At 38.0% G+C, this 22,164-nt stretch overlaps 1 protein-coding gene across 4 annotated transcripts in view; it reads left to right on the forward strand.

Annotated features, from left to right (window-relative positions):
• The first annotated feature begins 523 nt into the window (after positions 1–523).
• The window catches only part of LOC127806447 (xylose isomerase), a 37,712-nt gene continuing 16,071 nt past the window's right edge, over positions 524–22,164 (forward strand). Inside the window, exons 1-21 of one of the 4 annotated variants that reach the window (XM_052343753.1) lie at positions 525–689; positions 1,453–1,540; positions 2,602–2,700; positions 2,825–2,899; positions 2,995–3,124; positions 3,217–3,308; positions 3,526–3,576; positions 3,820–3,896; positions 3,975–4,029; positions 4,141–4,242; positions 4,538–4,589; positions 4,810–4,855; positions 4,933–4,988; positions 6,147–6,198; positions 6,701–6,780; positions 6,899–6,969; positions 7,055–7,095; positions 7,533–7,632; positions 7,727–7,798; positions 7,906–7,983; positions 8,490–8,765. In XM_052343753.1, the coding sequence (XP_052199713.1) occupies positions 1,469–1,540; positions 2,602–2,700; positions 2,825–2,899; positions 2,995–3,124; positions 3,217–3,308; positions 3,526–3,576; positions 3,820–3,896; positions 3,975–4,029; positions 4,141–4,242; positions 4,538–4,589; positions 4,810–4,855; positions 4,933–4,988; positions 6,147–6,198; positions 6,701–6,780; positions 6,899–6,969; positions 7,055–7,095; positions 7,533–7,632; positions 7,727–7,798; positions 7,906–7,983; positions 8,490–8,525 (1,437 nt within the window). In that variant the 5' untranslated portion in view covers positions 525–689; positions 1,453–1,468 and the 3' untranslated portion in view covers positions 8,526–8,765. Of the gene's footprint in view, positions 690–1,424; positions 1,541–2,601; positions 2,701–2,824; positions 2,900–2,994; positions 3,125–3,216; positions 3,309–3,525; positions 3,577–3,819; positions 3,897–3,974; positions 4,030–4,140; positions 4,243–4,537; positions 4,590–4,809; positions 4,856–4,932; positions 4,989–6,146; positions 6,199–6,700; positions 6,781–6,898; positions 6,970–7,054; positions 7,096–7,532; positions 7,633–7,726; positions 7,799–7,905; positions 7,984–8,489; positions 8,766–22,164 lie in introns of those variants that run through there. The other 3 variants (XM_052343754.1, XM_052343755.1, XM_052343756.1) reach the window with 3 other exon arrangements.

Below are 22,164 nucleotides of genomic sequence, written 5' to 3' on the forward strand. Positions count from 1 at the left end.
TTGAAAATTGAGAAAAAAAATTCAAGATAAATATTAGTCCAAAATATCATGATTGAAATTTGAGGAAAAGAATCTCATCCTTTTGGAAATTCAACGAAGCACCATTCTGTTTTTCGAGGTGACTCAATGCTGAGTCACCTTATCATTTGGTTTGCCACGTCATCTTTGAATTGCGTTGTCTTTGGAGAAGCTCCTATTTGGCGAAGGTAAGGGCTACAGTTACCATGCATTGCCATCTCAGAACTAGTACTGACCAATCGAACGTAGCAACATCAAAGAAAACGTCTCCTTTGTCCAACCGGCAAGTATGCTTATCACTACTTTCGGGATAATGTTTTCTTTCGAATTTTATATCTATTATGTATTCATCTAATATTCTAAATGACATATCTACCCCCACGTTGGAGTCAGTGGCAGCAGCAGAAAATCCGGCCAGCTTAAGGGTAAATCCGACAAGGTGCGGGAAACTTAAGTAATCGAATCCTTATCCTAAATATAAACAATCTCCTTAACTTTTACCAATTAAATCGTCTCTTCTTCCATGTGAATAGAATACCATTATAAATACGAAATTGCTCGCATAAACCATCAAAAGCCAAAAGGTTTGCTGTCTTGGAATTGGGTTATCATCGCCTCCAAGGATTTTGTTCCGCTTCTGAGTACAATTCCAAAGCCATTGATAGAAATCTGTAAGCTCTGTCTCTTCTATCGCTTTCTATGTAAGTATATGTCGGTGTATCGAAGTCGGTTATCGTGTTGCTAGTGCTAGAAATCTTTTGGAAGATTGGGCGCTTGGTTTGAATATGAACTCCAACTCTTGAAGGGTTTAGTAGTTCCATTCCTGAAAGGACTGGGCTTTGGCTCTATATATAGATCTATTGAGGGGCCATGTTGGTCTTTCATCAATGTGACGTTGCCCTGTCCTCTCTCTTGGGTGATTGACCTCTTTCGAGGGTGTTGTCCGGCTGATTGTCAAATTAATTGGGTAGATTGCAGAAGTTTAAGTAAAGGGTTAAACTTGAAGTCTTCAAAGGCTTAGTTACTTTCAGTAAATTTATATAATATGCGGCACTGACTGTCGTCTTTCTACGTTTGATCTCTTTCAATGGTGTTAGGCCGCTGATTCCCAAGCTATTTTGGTAAAGCACAAATAAATTTTTTTTTTTTTGAATGGGTCTCTTAAAGTACAATGATTGTTGTTGAGTTTCTTCTTCAGTCTAGCGTCCTGTCTTCTTGTTGGCTGCTCTGGAATGTCAGTCAGTTGCTAAAAATTTACAGATTGCTTGTGGATTAGTTTGATTCCTGTTTTTTATAAGATGATTAAGCTGACTATATGTTCTTCTCTTACATAAAACATTGCAAATTGGGGTGCAATTTTTTTTCTAATATTAATGCTTCGGTGATTCCTGATGTTATTTTTTTAATTTCGTTTTTTTATGGTTTGGCTTGTAGACGTTACTTTTATGAGATGAGAACGATGAAGGCTGCCGCTAAGTTATTGTTGTTCGTTCTTTGCATTCTAGCGGTCTCTCTGGCAGTGGTAATAAAAACTCTCTTCATCCCGTTTTCTGTTTTTTGTAACGCTCAATACATGCATGACATTTTTTTCTCTTTTTATGTTATTTATGCGACTCTATGGAATTGAAGATAAGAGTATGATGATTTTAAGGGACCAAAATTATATTATTATGTATTTCTATTAGTTGCATCTACAGAAATAATATCCACAAACTATCACAAATATAAGAAAGGTAACATTATCTTAGTTCCGTTTCTGAATATGGGAGTATTCAACTTACATTATACAACAAATACCAAAAGAACAGAAAAAGATAGTGGTCAATGAATTTTCATAAAAGTTAGATAAAGACACAATTCATAAAAACGTCACTCAACATCCCATCCTTATGGAAGACACTATATATATATATATATATATATGCAAACATATAAGTTCGATTTCCAACTAGCAAACAAAGCCAATTTAGACCAACTCATTGCCATTAGCATGTAATGAGGCATGTTTGGTTTGACATATTTTGATTTCTCCACATACAGGTGTTGATTTGGCAAGTTTTAATAATCAAGACACAACACAACAATAAAATATATATTTTCTTTATAAACGTTAAAGTAATAACTCCTTTTTTCCCTTTACAATACATTTGATTTTTTTTTTTTTAATGTAGACGTGATAAAAGATTATTTTTACATCCTACATATTTGAAAAAGAGTTTGAATAAAAAATTGTAATATTTATTTTAGAAAGCTCCAGTTGTAAATAAGGTTAAAGTTTTAGGTTCTAAATTTCTAAATGACAAAAGCTTGAAGGGCAAAGTGCTAATGGATGTAGGCCCAATTTTTTTTTTTTTTTTGTTTTATAATGGATTTCCGCAGATGGTTTCTGAAAAATTTGTTTGGTTCTAGAAAAAAAAAAGTCTCTGTTTGCTCAATTCAAATTTGGGATGTGGGGTAAATGCTGATCTATGATGCAAAGTGTCTGTGCTTCTTAGGTCACCATTCGTTGCTTCATGTGTTTGATTCATATTTTGTTATCCATGCTTTATGCATGCCCTTTTATGTTGCTCATGTTGAAAGCAGATTGCTGGGAGTCCGCCAACTTGCCCTGCTGGTTTAAGCAGTGGATGTGGTGAATGGGAAGGGGAATTCTTTCCTGGAATTCCCAAAATTAAGTATGAGGTAAGATAGTTATACTGTCACATCTGTGGTAGACTTTTCATATTATGTTTCACCTTTGGTTCTCAGGGTCTTTTATTATTTATCATGTAAATATCAGTAATACATGACTGGACTGTTGATTTAGGGCCCTTCAAGCAAGAGCCCACTTGCATATAAGTGGTATAATGCGGAAGAGGAGATTCTTGGGAAGAAGATGAAGGTTGATGTTTGGTTTTCCTTTTTAAATAATTTATATACTTTCTCTTGAGAGGCAATATATCTGTGTTCATTAACAAGGTAAATTGTTTACTACAGGACTGGTTCAGATTTAGTGTTGCTTTCTGGCACACATTCCGAGGAACTGGAGGTGACCCATTTGGCGCACCAACAAAGATGTGGCCATGGGAAGACGGTACCAATTCATTGGATATGGCCAAGAGGAGGAGTAAGACTAATCTTAATTATGCTCTCCTGATTAAGAAGCTGTAGGTTGCTATGCACATGCAAGTTAATATTTTCTTGTTATCAATGTTTCAGTGAGAGCAAATTTTGAGTTCATAGACAAGCTTGGAGTAGATTTCTGGTGCTTTCATGATCGGGATGTTGCTCCAGATGGTAAAACACTTGAGGTGAGTACTGAGTAGATCACTCAACTTTATAAATATTTTTTGTTAACTTTATTTTAGTGACATCATTTTTGAGACTTATTTTTGCAAGCTGCCAACATGTGTTGAGATCTAGTAAGTTAAAGAAACATGCTTAAGATGATAGTTGATAATTTTGGTTACTAAGATTGTGAGTTTGCTTATATAACATACTTATTATTGTTTGTGCTGGTTCTCTCAGGAAGCCAATTCTAATTTGGATGAAGTGGTTGCCCTTGCTAAGGAGCTGCAGGTATTCCTTTCTCTTGATAGGCTAACTTTAGGTAGTTTAAGTGGATGAAAAGGCAAACAGAAACTTATACTGTGTCTGAGTAGAAGACTTGTGTTTTAGTACATTATTATGCATGTCTTTCTTTTCCATTTTGGTAATGCATATACTCATTATACTTTACGGCGGTGAATTTCTAGACTATTTTAACTTGCTCCCCAGTTTTTGTTTCTGTCATTATTTAGTAAAATTCATTTGACGATACAGGGGACAAAAATCCGTCCATTGTGGGGTACAGCTCAGTTGTTCATGCATCCTCGCTTCATGCATGGTGCTGCTACTAGGTATTTTCCCATATATTCTAGATTGAATATAGTTATCATTTATAACAGGGTTTTAAATCTTAGGATCTTGCTTTGCAGCTCTGAGTTAGGTGTATATGCATATTCGGCAGCTCAGGTCAAGAAAGCTATGGAGGTGTGTGGTTTCTGTGTGTGATTTTTGGAATTTACAATTCTTGTGCACATGTTCTTGCTGTATAATTGCTTATGAGAAATCCTAAGTGTGCTAAACTCACACATGCTACAGGTCACACATTATCTAGGGGGAGAAAATTACGTCTTTTGGGGTGGTCGGGAGGGTTACCAGACTCTCCTAAACACAGATATGGAAAGAGAGCTTAACCATTTGGTAAGTCACAAGACTCACAGATGATTGTGTAATGTCTAAGTAAGCAATTGCAGTGAAAACATCAAGTTATGGCTTCTTCTGGCCTTTTAGTAGAGCAAATCTGAGATTTGTTTTATACTGGAAACATGCTTTTTGGTATTGTCTTAACTTCTTATTTTGATGTTTGAATGTGCAATGGTAAATTTGATTTTTGTTCTTTTCATGGTTTGTTGGCTATAAGTGCAATGCTCTTTTATTTATTTGGTAGCTTGAAAAAAAAAAAGGTTTCATCTGAGTGTTGTTTACCTACGCGCAGGCAAGGTTTCTTCAAGCTTCTGTAGCATATAAGAAGAAGATTGGATTCAATGGTACTTGCTCAATTCTTAAGTTGGGTCAGATAATGTAGTTGCATATAACTATAGAATAGAAAATAATTCACTCTAGAATTCAATAGGTCATATTATTCCAGAAGTTAATGTAAATATAATTTTTTCCTCTTATTGAATAGCTTTTATTTTTTTAAGTATTAGTACTACTTTTGTCATTTTGTTGAAAATAATAGTAACTTAATACTCTCTGTCTCTCCAGGCACATTACTTATTGAACCCAAGCCGCAAGAACCTACCAAGCACCAGTATGTTTCTTAGTTATTTCTTTTATGAAAAGTGATTGACAGCAAACTCTATTTTTCACACCTGATAACAATGACAGGTATGATTGGGATGCGGCAACCACAGCTAATTTCTTGCGAAAATATGGCCTTATAGGTGATGTTGCTGTCCCTCTTCTGATTTGCCATCTACTCATCTAATACCAAGATTTATCTTTGTTTCTAATGTCACAAGATTTAATGTCCCTATAAAGCTTTCATTTTAATTTGTTATCTTTCCCTTCCCTCTAATCCTTGAGTTCTTCTGCTATTTGTTACAGTGTAGACTAATAGTTGCTTGATAGCTTTGCTCTGTATGTCACATGTGTAGGCAGAAGAATTCCTTTGCATCCTTCATTGCCTGCCCTGTTTTGTAACTTGTCTATGGAATTATGTGGATCTTTGAAATTGCAGTAACCCTTAAGTTGATAATTTAGGGTGTTGCACACCAAATGATCTTAGAGTCAAAATGCTTAGCTATCAGTTACACCAAATGATTTCTCTGGCTATGATGTCTTTTTGTGATCAACTTCTTGTACTGTTGTGTTGTGTTGTGTTTCATCTTTTCCTTGTTATCGTTTTTTGGTGTGGGGAGGGCATGAAATTGATTAAACAGTGTTCTCATTCATTTTTGGCATTTTTAGAACTAAGGTAAATGAATATTCTAATATGTTCACAAAGTTCAGTTTTGCAAAATGTGCAATGTCAAATGGGAAATACCCACAAACAAGATTGACAAATAACCCTCACAAACTTATGTGCCACACACAAATTCATAATAGTTCTATCCAAATTTGTAACAGTCCTATCTAAAATTAATAATAAATATACTCACTACTGTGAACTATTGTTAATTTTGGGTAGAATTATTATGAATTTATATGTGCCACCTCAGTTTGTGAGGGTTATTTGTCAAACTTGTTTGTGGATATAGCATTTCCCATGTCAAACACTATAGCAGTTTACTGCTTTGATTGAGAATCAGATCTATTTGACGCCTTAGCTTTCTTTTATATGATAATGCATTTGTGTCATGTTAACAGACCTGTTCACTCATATAATTTAGTATTTTATACATATAGAACTTGATTTGCCATAACAGAGTCTGGTACTTGTTAGTAAAATCTTACATTTGGTAATGGAACCATAGCTAGTTGTTACAAGTTCTCATCTGAAGTCAATCTGTTGTTATCCATTTTACAATGTGGTAAAAAGGCCAAAATAAGTGATTTTAGAACTGAATTTAAACGTTAACTCTTGGTTGTTATTTTTGCAGGGGACTTCAAACTCAACATTGAATGCAACCATGCTACCTTATCTGGTCACAGGTTTGTCTTCTTAAACCTGAAATTTTGCTCAAGTAAAGCACACAGAAATTTTTACTCAAATAAAGCATGTGCTTGCAATCTCAGGAAGGATTTTATCAAGGCCTTGAACTGGGACAAATTAAGTTAAAATCCAGTTACTGAAGCTTCAAATTTGTTGATATGGAATCTGAAATGCACATGATTTATGAGATTTATTTGTAGCTGTAACCAACTTGAACTGAGACAGCTTGATGCACATGAGATCCAAATCTGATAAAGAAAATATTATGTGGATATTTTTCATGTTTTATTTATATTTTTGGAATGATAGTTCGTTGCATTATTTCTCTGAATATGAAAATCTACCGGGAAAGAAATAGTTCAGTTTGATTAAGCTGTGTTAAACACTACCATCTGTCATCAATTTCAGATGAATTTTGGGCATTATTTGTATTATTATGCAAGCTGACTTGTTTGATTCCTCAGAAGGTTCCATTTTTTTCATGTTCTTTGTGCTTTACAGCTGTCACCATGAGATTGAAACTGCCAGAATCAATGGTTTACTCGGAAATATTGATGCCAACTCTGGCGATCCTCAGACTGGTATAGCATTATAACCACATGTTCCTTTTTTGTGGTTATATTTCTATTGTTATATGTCATCTTTTTTCATGGAAGTTGTACTGTCTGTTGTAACAAAGAACCATTGTCAACCCTACAGGGTGGGATACGGATCAGTTCATGACAGATATAATGGAAGCAACTATGGTTATGCTGAGCGTTGTGAAAAATGTATGTAAACAATAATTTCTGAAAGTGTATAATTGCCGATGACACTCTATGAACTTATTCTAATAATATTTTCTTTTTATTTCAGGGAGGCATAGCACCTGGAGGATTCAATTTTGATGCCAAACTGTTAGTACATTTCTTTCGTATACCTTCTTTCTGTTTTTCCCATGTAGGAAAGGCATGCTTAGATATGGTGATTAATAGTATCCTTTGAAGGTTACTTGTAGATTTATTATTGATGTTTGTATGCACTTTGTCACTATTCTAATACAACATAATGACATGCCTCACCCACAAATTGATTGGCATAAAATGCTAGGCACCTGCAAGTTTTTCTTCTTCTCCTGTAGTATTTTCCTAAGAAGAGTTTTATCAGCAAAAATAAATAACTAAATAAATAAATAAAAGAAGGGTATTATGTCAGTGAATAGTTGTATTTGATGATGAGTTTGGTATCTGTAAATCTCAAAGGATTACAAATTTGAGTTGTATGCGGTTCACCTCTCATCTTATTTTAGTATTTCTGGTCTTGGATAATAACAATATTTTACGATGGCATACAGGCGAAGGGAAAGCACGGACGTGGAGGACTTGTTCATTGCTCATATTATTGGAATGGATACCATGGCCCGTGGACTGCGGAATGCTGCGAAGCTGATTGAGGTAACACATTTACTTTTCCAATGAATTATTTGAGGTATTTCAATGCCTCCTGGTTGTTCTAGTAAGTACCGTTTGCTTTTGGTTGACATAAAAGGATGGTTCCTTGGCTGAACTCGTTCGGAAGAGATATCAAAGTTTTGATACAGAACTTGGTGCTTCAGTGGAGGTAACATATGTCTTCAAGTTCCTTTTAACTTTAATCAGTTTGTTGGGTTCAAATGTATTTTATTGGTATCTAATGACTGGTTTGCAACCCTACTTTGCTGCACGCAGGCTGGGAAGGCGGATTTTGAACTGCTGGAGAAGAAAGCCATGGAATGGGGAGAACTTAAGGTTCCCTCTGGGAAACAGGTAAGTTTAATATATATTATATTTCACTTTTTATATGTCTCTTGACATCAGTTTCTTTTATCGTAGAACATGCTTGACATGATAAGTGGAACTTGTAATTGTAACAAGAAAGGGAATAGGATTACTGTGCCAATTAAAGACAGACAAAAGAATGATAAATGGAAAGAGAAAGGAGGAATAGAAGGGTGTGTAAAGGTATAGTAAATAAATAACTCACAGAAGCTGTGTTTTGAAACATGGAAAGAGAAGGGAGGAAAGAAAAATGGGAATAATTTTGCCTTCTCGGGAGAGCTTCGTTACCTAGAACAATATGTTTTGAGTACAATTCTATGATACTTAACATCCCAAAATTGAATTCACATTCAAAAACACTTTAACGCTCTAGTAAAAGAAAAGAAGATATTTTCTGATCCTTTAACATATTCTTTAATTTATGAGTGATTTGATGTGCCTAGTGTTACTTTTGGCCTGCTTAACATAAGGTTTGTTTGTGTAAAATGCTGCAGGAACTTGCTGAGATGATTCTCCAATCTGTGCTGTAGATGATGAAGCCTACTTGTTTTATCATCCTCCTTTCTTTAGAAATAATCAAATGATGTACTATGGTAGGTAGTGTAGTGTTTTTCAATAATAATAGGAGCAACATGTACGGTAGCTGGAAACTGCTTAGCTTAGATCTCCTCTCCGGATATACTGTGACTAGCTCTGGTTCATAATTATTCTCTCTCTCTCTCGTTAATATTATTATTCGTGATAAAAAAGTAGAGAATAATTTTGCATAACCAGGTTCATTAATAATGCCTACCTTAGATTTGCACAGCAGACAGCACATGGCTTCAGGCAATGAAGGTTTTATACAGATTTTGTGTTATTATTAGATGAAAAAAAAAATGTTATAACAACGGTGTTGTGCTTGTGGGCCATGTATTGTATTTGTGCACTTGTAATCTCAACCAAGTCTAAATTCACGGTTACATGGTAGGTTGAATGCTTTTTGTTTTTGACTTCTTACTTCATGGGAAGATGAAGCAATGAGCAATAATGGAGTCAGATCGATTAAGATAAGAGAATGAATGATCTTCCATCATGTGTGATGTTAATTTGTTTTGGTACGCATTAAACAAACATCCAATGCCTGATCTGCCTGCGACACTTTTATAAATTTTGAATAAAGAGTGAAGACTTAAAAGTGATAGTTCACTTAACCAATTAGTAATTAGTTGTGTACTTAATATGATTACAATAACATAAATTGTACTCAAACTCAAGATAAAATCCATTAAAATTTGAGATAAATTACAGTGAAGATTGAGGTAACTAAAGTAATTAGATAAATTTAATCAAATAAGCTAGTAACAGTTTAAATGATAAAACGTATGGTGCTGGAAATCACATCAAAACTTGGGCATCGCTCCTAAGTTGGATATAATTTTGATTTCATTTTATAAAAGATTGTTACAACTACTTTTTTACCCTCTATTTTTAGAAAACTACAAAATATCCTTATGCAAAAAAACTAAAAACAATATTTTTTTTAAACTCAAAAATCAAAATAATATTTTATTAACACCAAGAAGGTAAAACTATTATTTTATTTAAACTCAAGAAAATGAAAATCATATTTTATTAAAACCCAAAAAATAAAAATTATATTTTACTAAAACTCAGGAAAATAAAAATTATATTTTATTAATAATCAATAATACAAATAATATGTAAACAATAAGGTTTCAACACTTAGATAGGTTTAAATTTATCGTTCATTAAATAATTATTTTAATTTTTAAGATGATCGTTTTTACATGACTTTCGATACTTGTACTTCTCAATTATGTTATGAGAAGTAACTCATAAATTGAGCCTTTAATTTTTATAGAATAAAAATAAAATTCATAATTTATTAAATTAATACTAACATTTTACACATTGACCGACTTTCCTATCCCATCCCTAGGATCTATGAAGCACGGAAACGGCTCGGAGGCGTCGTTTCGGCGTTTCCGAACCGTTTCCCATTTCAGAAACTCGAAAAATGGCCCGAAACGTTTTTCGGGCCGTTTGTGTAATTTTTAAAAAGTTTCGGATCATTTCGAAATTTAAAAAACATAATCGGAAACGCGTTTCCAGTCGCCCAGCAAGGTTGCACGCACACAGCAGCTTCCTCCTTTCTTTTTCCCTCTTTTCTTCTTTTTCTTCTTCCTTTTTTTCTTCTTTTTCAAGCAATTTCACGCAGCAACTTTTTCCTTCTTTTTTCCCTCTTTTCTTCTTCTTCTTCTTCCAGCAATTTCTTCTCCTTCTTATCCAGCGATTTCTTCTCCTGCTTTCTCCTATCTTTTTCCCTTTTTTCTTCTTATTTTCCCATCTTTTCTTTTTCTCATTCTCCTAGCGATTTCTCCTTCTCATTCTCATTCTCCTTCCCTTAACAGTGTCTGCAACATACATTTCCTAATAATATATATATATATATGTATATACATTTCTTAATAGTGTCTTCAACGAAGATATATATATATATATATATACATATGTGAAGCTAACAGTATATATATTTATATATATATTTCTAATACGTTATAAAATTTATGTTTGTTATTTATGTTTGAATATTTTTTTATATTAAAAATTATATTTATAAAATTTTTTTTATATTTTTAAAATTTACAGTTTATCCTGCGTTTTTATTTTCTACTTTTCTTAAAAAATGTCATTTCTGCGTTTCTGTTTCCTATCGAAAACGTCGCGCGTTTTCATTTCCGTGCAACCTAGCCTGGGATAGCCATTCTATTTCTAATTCTTATTCTCATTGTCATTCTCTACGTGTCACTGTTTGTCTATCGTTGTTCCCGTCTTCTTCTCTTCCTGTCCTTGACTGTCTGTGGCTATTGCGTGCTTTGGGAATACTGCGTTTATCCATTTGCGGTATATCCTCCGTGTTTTTTGGTTTTGTTTATATTTGATGGGTTTATGTCGTTTTTGTGCGCGTGAGTTTCTTCGTCTTGGTGTGGTTTCTGTGGACCTGTATATACATATATATGTCCGCGTGGTTTCTGTTTTCCTGGTTCTGTTTTCCTGTTTTTACTTTTTAGAATGGATTTTTTGGGTTTTTCAGGATTTTCTTGGTTAAATTTTTAGAGCTTCCTTGATTTAAGGATTTCGTATTTTAGGGTTAAAGACTAGCTGAAAGGTGCATAGAACTAGTAAAATGAGGATCAGTCTACGGTAAAGTTGCGCGGCCCTGTGGTCCAAACGTCCAAAGATGCGTAGGAAATTGAAACAGGGAAGTTCTAAAATTCCAGATCAAGGTCACATTAGCATATGGATTCTTTAAGGTGTTTTGTTATGTTATCTGCTTGATAACCGAGTTGTTTTTTTTTTTCCCCCCAAATACTTGATGATATGGATGATTGGTGAGACAGGAAATGCATTTTGCACCTGTTTTATAATGCTTTTTGCATTTCTTCTTGTAGTTGATTAATAATGGGTTAGAAGAGTTTTGAGGGAGTTGTATGTTGTTTGGGGATCATAATTGATGTGTGATAGACAAAAACTCATAAAAAGATTAAAAAAATCAAAAGTTCTAAATAACTTTTTTTTGGGGGGGAGGGAGTTCTGAATAAAACGTAAATATGATAAGTCTAACATTCGCAAATCTCTCCAAGAATTATGCGAAAAGGATAAACGTTATCTATAAAAACCTAATTCTAGTGGATAATAAAATATCAGGATAAGTATTATCCATAAAAATTTTAATTTTAGTGAAAAACAAAATATCAGGATAAACATTATTTATAAAAATTCAAATTCTAGTGGATAACATAATATTAGAATAAGCATTATTCATAAGAATTATAATTTTAGTGAATCCTGAAATATCAAGATAGACATTATCCACAAGAATTCTAATTCTAGTAGATTTCAAAATGTCAGGTTAACGTTATCCATAAGAATCTAATTCTAGTGGATCTCAGAATATTAGGATAAACATTATTCGAAAGAATCTTAATACTAAGAAATTTGGGAAAGCTCTATATTCTTCTATGAATAGATGAGCCCTTATTTTAAAAGAGATACGTCTCTGATATTGATTTCAATATAACATTTAAGTTTTCAATGTCTGATTTAAGTATCAGAGCGTTTGTGTAGGAATTGTCCTACTCCATTTGATTGTTCTCTTTCTTTGCAGAGTTCAAGCGGCTTGACGACGATGTTTTCAGTCAATAAATATATTGTTGTGTTCAAGTGACAACAATAATAATTAGCTTCATTTAGGCCTTCTACATTTTTATGGCAAGACTAACTTCAATCTAGATACAAAATACAGAATGCTTAATGATGGCAGGACCTGCATGCTTATGATGCCAATGGAAATTAATAGATTCTCAGAAACAAACTAGACTTCCAGAAGAAGAAAATGTGGGATAAATGGTAGCGTACAGCTTACATAATCTTTAATGGAGAAAGTTATGTCAAAAGAACATGACAGTAAAAATTTTAATATTATAACCCAACGGTTTGAGTTTTGTCTTTCTCAATATGTGCATATAACAAATTGTCATTTTAGTTGTATTTTGTTTTATAAAATAATATCTTAATTATTATCATCCTTTGTCTTTTAACTTGGCATTTCACTGTGATAAATGTGTTGGCCATGAAAAAAAATGAGAAAAAGAGTTAGGAATTATTGAGAAAATGGAAGGATAGATGAAGAAGCTGGCGGCAAAAGAATTGCCGTTAGCTGCTGCCAAACCTCGCGACAGCTTGCTGCTAGAGGCAGCCTGGTGGCTGCTTGCTCCGAGAGGCAGCCTGGTGGCTGTTTGCCACGAGTTGCCTTGCGGTCGTATGCTACGAGGAGACTCGCGGCTGTATGATGGCTGGCTGCGAGGCTCAGCCTCGCGGCCGCATGCTACGAGCAACCTCACAACTAGGCGTCAAAAGCCTATTCCCGGCAAAACCTAAGCTCCACTCATCAACCGCCACGTGTCGACACCAGCCACCCTTGAGAATCGTGCCCTATAAATACCAAGCTATAGGACATTGATAAGGACCGTCAATTTCGATAAAATCTAGATACTTCGAATGTATCCTTATTGTTTTCGTGAATAGTTATTGGGATTCGAGACTGACTTTGACATCGGAGGGTCCTTGCGGGGGAAGATTCCCGCGAGCTTTCTAACTTATTTTCTGAGCATCAATAGGGTCAAATCCTTGCAGTGAACCTAGTGGCGAAGGGAAAACCTTGCGGCGAAGTCAAAAGCTTGTGGCGAATCTAGTAGCGAAGGCAAAACCTTGCGGCGAGACCTCGTGGCGAACCTAGCAGTGAAAGCAAAAGCCTTGTCGAAGTCAAAAGCTTGTGGTGAACTTAGCGGCGAAGGCAAAACCTTGCGACGAGATCTCGTGGCGAACCTAGAGGTAAAAGCAAAAGCCTTGTGGTAAGACCTAGCGGCGAAGGTAAAACTTTGTGGCAAAAGAGCTAGTGGCGAAGACTTGTGACAAAACCTTCTGGCGAGAGCTAGTGGCGAAAACTTGTGACAAAACCTTCTGGCGAGAGCTAGTGGCGAAGTCTTGTGGCAAAAGAGTTAGTGGCGAAATCTTATGGCGAAAGAGCTAATGGCAAAATCCTTGCGGCGAGCATCCTAGCGGCGAACTCCCTTGAGGCAACTTCTTTTACGACAACCTAACTTCACTTGACACCGAACACGAGTGGACTCCACATCACAAATTTTAATTGTTGTATTTTGGCAACAACAATTTGACGTCGTCTGTGGGAAACGTAACAAAAAATCAATCTTAACACAAGATGCAGAGAGAGACAAGATCAACCAGTTGGACGAACTCGCCCGCCCCCGCCCGAAGGAGTGCTCGTACCAGGACGGGAGCCATGAAAGGCCCCCATCAGGTGCACTTTACAGTGCCAGAATTTTCAGTAAATCACCCTAACAACAAAGTGCGTTAAGGGAACTTTCCTGTACTCGAATGTAGCCATACCACCGGACTGGGGGGCATGGAGTGCTCTGAACAAGGAGAAGCACACGTAGTTGGATTAAGGAGATATGCGATAGGGCGAGATAAGCGAGTCCCACATGCAACGCCCGCTAGTCAGGAACAACACTCTTTTGGGCAGTCTTCAATTCTAAATGGAAACCTCGTGGGGACTTCAAGGATAGCTCCACCCACAGTCTTACTCTCAGATTATGAACTATTGCAGAAGAATTTTGAGGAGCTGAAATAACAGAATGATGAACTTAGGATGAACAATGAGGAGAATATGAGAAGACTACAAGTAGTCGTTGCTTTGTTTCGTGAACTAATGCCGGACATTCACATTCCCACATGGGACGAATCGATTAGAGGGGAGAACACCGGAGATCCCAAGACAACCCTTCAAGGTCCCCTCGGCGGGGGATAAAAATCAAAACTCCAAGGCTGAATAGCTAAGTCCCGGAAGTAACAGACTCGAGAAGGAAATATGGCAGGAGGGCAAGAAAAGCTCCCACGTATAAAGAGACAGCAGAAAACACCTACTCAAGAGTCCCTTATGACCCATCTCTTTGCTAAAATGAAGCGGAACAGGAAACACTCAACGCATCTGACATCAAACGCCTTATAGAAGAGGTGCTAGAGTAGAAGCAGATGATGATAGTGCCAAAGGTAACTCCCCTGAAGGGGTTCTCTCTATCGGAGGAACTCCAAAGGCAACCAGTGCAACCTGAGTTTGAACTGCCATAGCTTTCGGTATACTCAGGAAAGGAGGACCCCGAGAAGCACTTATAACGTTTTGTCGCAGTGGCCGTGTTACATGGATGGAATGAGGTCACTAGGTGCAGGGTTTTCCCACTCTCCCTGGCTGGACAAGCTCAGCAGTGGTTCGCTGAATTACTGGCAGGACATATACGATCATTCGAACAGTTGAAAAAAGAATTCTTAAATGCATTCTACGTCTATCTCCCGAAGAAGAAGAGTGCAACATATCTAATGAGCTTACAACAAAAGTCGAATGAATCCCTAAAGCAATACATTGAGCAGTTCAGAGCCGCGACGCAGGAAGTAAGGGATCTTCCAGTCGGATTGGCGACGTCAGCCCTGCTAAACGGAACTACATACGCCTCGCTTAGAAGATCCTTAGCCTTCTCCGAGCCAAATTCTGTGACTGAGTTGTTCGACCGAGCATAACAATTTATCATCCAAATGGAAATTTTGGACACAGGGGAAGGTAATAGAAGAGGAAGGAAAACCCAACCCGAAGTGCGAAGGACCTTACAAAATTCAAAAGATGTTAGGCCCCAACATGTGCACATTATTGACACTACAAGGCGAGGCGATAGCAAAAGCTTGGAACACCGTGCACCTCGAGAGGTACTTTCCAACTTTAACCCCAGGGGAAGGGACGAAGCGCGAGATGTAGAGTCGAGCCTGTCACCTGAAGCGTTACTTAACCCGGCTGAAGGCCGGAATTGTCTTTAATTTTCCATTGTAATAAACATCCCCCGATAAATAAAAGAATATACCCCCTGTATTCCCGTGGAATAGGAAAAACTATAAGTTGAACCACGTAAAATCTCCATGAGCCCAGATTATTTGTATGTGTCATGCAGGTACAAGCTGGCCCGGGATCACCAGAAGATCCAATCCCTATGCCTGCAGACTCACCCGGATCCCTCGTTTGAGTTCAGTGCTATGCCTTTTTGGCTAGACCTAACTCCTTGGTTGATCTAGCGCCTAGGTCTCACGGTAAACTCAGATGTCTGGTAGGTATCCCGTGTTGGACCACTGGCCAAACCCAGATTCCCAGAGGTAGACTGGCCCTAGGAAGGCGAAAAAGAAGTGAAGCGATCACATGATAACTCTAGCATAAGCCCGTTCCTGAAGGTCAAGTCGCCTAGTGGAAATCTGGTGCCGATGACCACGAGTTGGCCCGGGATCACTAGAAGATCTGATGCCTATGCCCATAGACTCACCCGGATCCCTCGTTTGAGTTCGGTGCTATGCCTTTTTGGCTAGACCCAACTCCTTGGTTGATCTAGCGCCTAGGTCTCCCGATAAACTCGGATGCCTAGTGGGAATCCCGTGCTGGACCACTGGTCAAACCCAGATCCCCTGAGGCAGACTGGCCCAAGGAAGGCATGAAGAGATAACAACCCTATAACAGTTCTGCCATGATTCCGCTTATCAGAGTTGAGTCACCCAGTTGCAATCTGGTGCTTATGACCACGAGTTAGCCTGAGATTACTAGAACATCTAATGCCTATGCCCACAGACTCACCTAGATCCCTTGCTTGAGTTGAGTGCTATGCCTTTTTGGCTAGACCCAACTCCTTGGTTGATCTGGTGCCTAGGTCTCCTAGCAAACCCGAATGCCTGGTGGGAATTCTGCGCCAAACCACTAGTCAAACCCATATCCCCTGAGGCATACTAGCCCAAGGAAGGCATGAAGAGATAACAACCCTATAACAGTTCTGTCATGATTTCGCTTATCAAAGTTGAGTCACCCAATTGCAATCTGGTACCTATGACCACGAGTTAGCCTGGGATCACCAGAACATCCGATGCCTATGTGCACAGACTCACCCAGATCCCTCGCTTGAGTTGGGTGCTATGCCTTTTTGGCTAGACCCAACTTCTTGGTCGATCTGGCACCTAGGTCTCCCAGCAAACTCGGATGTCTGGTAGGAATCCCGCGCCGGACCACTGGCCAAATCCAGATTCCGTGAGGTAAACTAACCTCGAAAGATAAACATGGAGAACACAATAGCCAGTGCGCCATGATCCATCCTGGGATCATCAGATGCTCCGAAGCCTGTGGCCCTAGGCTTGTCGGGATCCCTTGGTTGAGTCTAGTGCTATGCTCCCAAGATAGACCCGACTCCTTGGCTGATTTGGCGCCTAGGCCTCCCTGCAAGCTCGGACACCCTGCGAGAATTCTGTAGCGGAACCTATCTCTCGAGGGCATGGTTGCCCAAAGATAATTTGGTATCCCAGCCCTCGGTCGACGTAAGATTTTTTGGGTATTCTGGAACCCTTGATTGAGTCTAGGTGCTAGACTCGACTCCTTGGCTAGTATTTTACTCTTCAATTTTATCTAAAGACAAAACAGAAGAGTGTGAGACAATTGTTGGGCCATGAAAAAAAATGAAAGGAATTATTGAGAAAATGGAAGGATAGATGAAGAAGCTGGCAGCAAAAGAATTGCCGCGAGCTGCTACCAAACCTCGTGGCAGCTTGCTGCTAGTCGCTAGTTGCCTCGTGGTAGCTTGCTTCGAGAGGCAGCCTCGAGGCATACAACCATGAGGAGACTCGCGGCCGCATGATGGCTAGCCGCGAGATTGAGCCTCGCGGCTACTTGCAAGCTGGCTCGCGGCCGCATGCTGCGAGCAACCTCACAACTAGGCGTCAAAAGCCTATTCCCGACAAAGCCTAAGCTCCACTCATCAACCGCCACGTGTCGACACCAGCCACCCTTGAGAATCGTGCCTTATAAATACCCAGCTATAGGACATTGATAGGGATCGCCAATTTTGATAAAATCTAGATACTTCGAATGCATCTTTACTGTAATCGTGAATAGTTATTGGGATTTGAGACTGACTTTGGCATCGGAGGGACTTCGTGGGGGAAGATTCCCGCGAGCCTTCTAACTCATTTTCTAAGCATCAACAGGGTCAAATCCTTGTGGCGAACCTAGCGGCGAAGGGAAAACCTTGCAGGGAGACCTCGCAGCGAAGTTAAAAGCTTGTGGCGAATCTAACGGCAAAGGCAAAACTTTGAAGCGAGACCTCGTGGTGAACCTAGCGGCAAAAGCAAAAGCCTTGTAGCAAAGACCTAGCGGCGAAGGTAAAATCTTGTGGCGAAGCCTTGTGGCCAAAGAGCTAGTAGCGAAATCTTTAAGGCAACTTCTCTTACGGCAACCTAACTTCACCCGGCACCGAGTTCGAGTGGATTTCATATCACAAATTTTAATTGTTGTATTTTGGTAACAACAAAATGCTTTTTTTTTTTTTTATGAAGTTTCTATTTGTGTATCACCCACAATTTTTTATGAAAAGAAGTTTATGTTTGTATACTAATGAGAATAATTTAATTCCATGTGTCATTTGATGTTTCTAGCTATCATTTCCAGTGGGCAAGACTTTTTCTTTTCTGCTCAGCAGTCAAGACTTTGATTGTGCAATAGATTTGATACTGAGAAATTCCATGATTTAGTAATTTGTTTTTTTCCCTGTATCAAATCTTATAATTGCAGAGACCAACATTGAAAATGTGAAAATTAGAGCTATGGATGTTTGTGCTTATTGTAATGCTTCTTAAAATCAGTAAAGAAAGAAGTAAGAACTCTGATTATTCATTACCGTCTATGTGTATGACTCATGATGTGAAGGACCATTCTTTTAACCTTTAGCATGGTATATTGGTACCTTTTGGATATACTTTTACCAAAGAAATATCTTTTGTATGGTTGCTGAAGCCATTTGAAGTCATATCTGGCCAGAAAATGATGCCAAAAACTCTGCTATTGCTAACCTCCAAAAACTCATGGGGAAGAACCATTCTGCAGGATTTACGGTAGCGTACTAATGCTCTTGAAATTTGTTTAGAATGAACAAATTTTTGCATCACCAAATTTACGGACTTTGTTTCAACTATTGCGTGCATATATATATTTATACATGTATGTATTATGCTTGGACCTTTTTAGTACTTTACTCTTAGAGTACCTCAGGCATAGAAGTGACACTTCATTTGAGATTGCATATGAAGAAGGGGCATCACGGTTACAAGGGAAGCAGAGGATAGGGTGTGTGATAGAAAGAAAAAAGAAAAAACAAAGAGCTAGAGGAATGGTACTTGCAAGTGATGATGATTTTTGATATGATTGATGATTGATTGTATATATAATGTTTTAATTAAAACATATTTTGGATTAATTATGTTATGAGTGGATTCCATCAATTTGCGTGTTTTTTATTTGTTAGTGCTTAAATTCTAATTGATGATGATGGCTTGACGAGCGTGACTACTGTGAAACTTTTGTGTGGTTCTAAAGAAATTTTGTTTATTTTGACTAACCTCACACATGTATATTAAGCAATTTTTATTAATCTGTAAATTTCGTATGCTTACAGTATTGGTTTGTTTGGGTTTTGTGGACTTTATTCATGGTTTGATTTGCATTGGGAGAAGTATGTGCCCCGTCACTGATTGGAACCTAAACAGTCTCTCTGGCTGTGGGTCACAATACCAATTTATATTTTGCCGTTACTTATCAGACAGATATATATACATGAAAGAGAATAAAAAGTAAGGGAATTGGAAGCCTTTGGGCCTCCAGGTGTTTTGTGAGATATAGATTGTTACATGTTTGCTTGGTGTTCATTTTACGCATTTGTTTGACTTGATGACCCCGTAGTGGGATAAAGGGCTAGTATGTTGTTGTTTGACTTGATGTATATCATGGAATTATCACTAGGTTTTGAGAATAAATTTGGGCTAAACAAAGTCTGCAAGTTGAGGAAAGCACTCTATGGACTAAAACAGTCCTCTAGAGCATGGTTTGGCAAATTTATTGAAGTTATGCTAAGGATGGGATATTGACAAAGCCAAGGAGATCATATCCTCTTCATCAAACACTCAAAGGAAGGTAAACTCAGTATCCTTTTGGTATATGTTGATGATATAATTTTAACTGTGGATCATGATATTGGAAAAGGAAAATTGAAGATTTAGCTTGGTAAAGAGTTTGAAATTAAAGATCTGGGAAGGTTGAGATATTTTCTAGGGATTGAATTCTCCTGCTCTAAACAAGGCATATTTATTTTCCAAAAGAAATGTGTTCTTGATTTGCGCAAAGAAATGGGAAAGCTAGGATGTCGAGCTTCTAGTACACCAATTGAGCAAAATCACAAATTGGGAGGACAAAAGGCGAAAATGCTGTTGGTAAATGTCAATATTAAAGATTGGTAGGAAGGTTAATGTACTTATCTCATACATGACCTAATGTTGCCTACTTAGTAGAGGTTATTAGTAGATTTATGTATGATCCTAGAGAAAAACATATACAAGCTGTTCACAATAAACATTGCACGTAACTCAGTGTAGCATGATCGAACTAAACATATAGAGATTGACTGACATTTCATCAAAGAGAAATTAGACAATGGTCTTATCACCATACCATATGTTGCTTCAGATAATCAATGGGCAGTGAACTAAAACGCGGCCTAGACGGCCGCTGGCTGCCGCAATTATGGCCAAATCGACCACCTTAGGTGCCGGCTTGACTAATCGGTACCGGGCGGCACCTAGGCGGCCAAGGCGAACGCCTAGCTGCGTGAACCGCCTGGCCGATTATGGCCTAATCGGCCGCGTGAATCGATTTAGTATAAATTTATTAGGGTTTTTGTTTCCCCTTACCCGTTACCCCTTCTCTCTCGCGCGCATCGCCACCGTCTCTTGCAGTTGTAGAGTCGTCTCCGGTTCTGTAAAGATCCAAAAAAAAAAAAAAACTAAATTAATTAAATTAATTAAATTATATATATAATAATTAATTAAAACAAAAAAAAAACAAAAATATAAAAAGAAAAGGGGGAAGCGCTCGGCAGCCCCCCCCCAAATCAGAAAATCTCTCTCTGTCTTTTATTTTCTCTTGATTTCCTCTCGGATTTTCTTCGATTCCAAGCGATCCGGCCGTTCGATCGTTGATCCGACTTCGCTTTCACCATTAAAGTGCCCCCGATCTACAAGGAGGTAAGTGTTTTGGCTTCATCCTCTCTGTTTTGCTTGTTGTTTTCGTGAAATGAGGGTTGAGGCGCGGTGGGGCTTGTTGGCCGAATGTTTGAGGTTAGATCTACGAAGATCCAACCGTTGGATTTTTGTGATTCTTGGATATGATGGTCGGTTTGCTTAAGAGGGTTGGGTGGCGGTCTTGGATCGCTGGAAATCGCCGGCCACGGTGGCCGGCGACGTTGGCAGTATTTTTTCTCTTTTTGGCCGAAACTTCGACTCTAGATCTACGAAGATCTAGCCGTCCGATCTTTCTCATTTTTGGGTATGTTGCTCTCCTTAGTGTTGCGCACCTCGGGGTAGTTTCTGATCGTCGAAAAAATGGCCGGCGGCCGGCGAACGGCGACGGCCAGATTCGCCCCTATTTTCGGCTGAAAATTAAATCTCAGATCTAGTAAGATCTGACCGTCCGATGGGTTTCATTTTAATATATGTTGTTATTCGTGGCGAGGGCTTCGTATCGGTATATTGGTCGTCCATTTTTGGCCGGCCGGCGGCGGTGGCAGTGTGTAGAAAAGAAAAGAAAAAAAAAAGAAAGAAAAGAAAAGAAAAAGAAAGAAAAGAAAAGAAAGGAAAAAGAATAAAAGGAAATAAAAATAAAAAAAATAAATAAAATATAAGGAAAAAGGAAATGAGGGCTTTTGGGGTTGGGCATGTCGGGTTAGGTTTTAGCCTAGGATGGCGGGGCCCGATTGGGTTTTAGGATGGCCCAATGAGTTGGGCATGACTGACCCAGTTGTGGCAGCCCTTGGGCTGGCCCACTCGGCTTGTTCTCCCTTGTCGCTTGTCTGGGAACCTAGGATGACTTGGTTAGGTTGGTCCTACTCGAGATATCGATGTCAGTTTAATTTGGGTTCTCTTTAGGTCTCCTAGAATTAGCGATATGATTGGCGAGTCATTTTGTTGATTGGAGTCCTAAGGACGAAGCCCTATTAGACGACTCGAGGCCGAGTAAGACTGACCCCGAGTGCGTTCTAGGCTAGCCTATGATGATGACGTGGGTTTATTTCGAATCCTGATTTCTGATGGATTCCTTTTATCTGAGGCTAGAATATTGCAATTTATTCCTTTTAAACCATTTATTAAATTATTAATTAATTATTAAGTTTTCAAGAAAATTTATCAATTTAGTTATAAATATATATATGTATGTATTTTTGATAAAGGAGGAATTTAGATAAAAAATATATTATCTATATTAAAAGAAATTTAGTTTATGGGTAAATATATATATATATATATTAATGATATTGCAGCCTATAAGTGGGTGTGTAGTTCCACTATACACTTACACGTAGCAAGCAAAGCGAGACATGATGACGTAGTCGATGGCTTAGCTCGACGAATTCCATGACGCCAGATTTGAATATTGCGCGGGCCAAGGTACCAAATAATCGATTTAGGGTG

Source organism: Diospyros lotus, chromosome 7, assembly GCF_014633365.1.
Source record: "Diospyros lotus cultivar Yz01 chromosome 7, ASM1463336v1, whole genome shotgun sequence".
NCBI lineage: Eukaryota > Viridiplantae > Streptophyta > Magnoliopsida > Ericales > Ebenaceae > Diospyros > Diospyros lotus.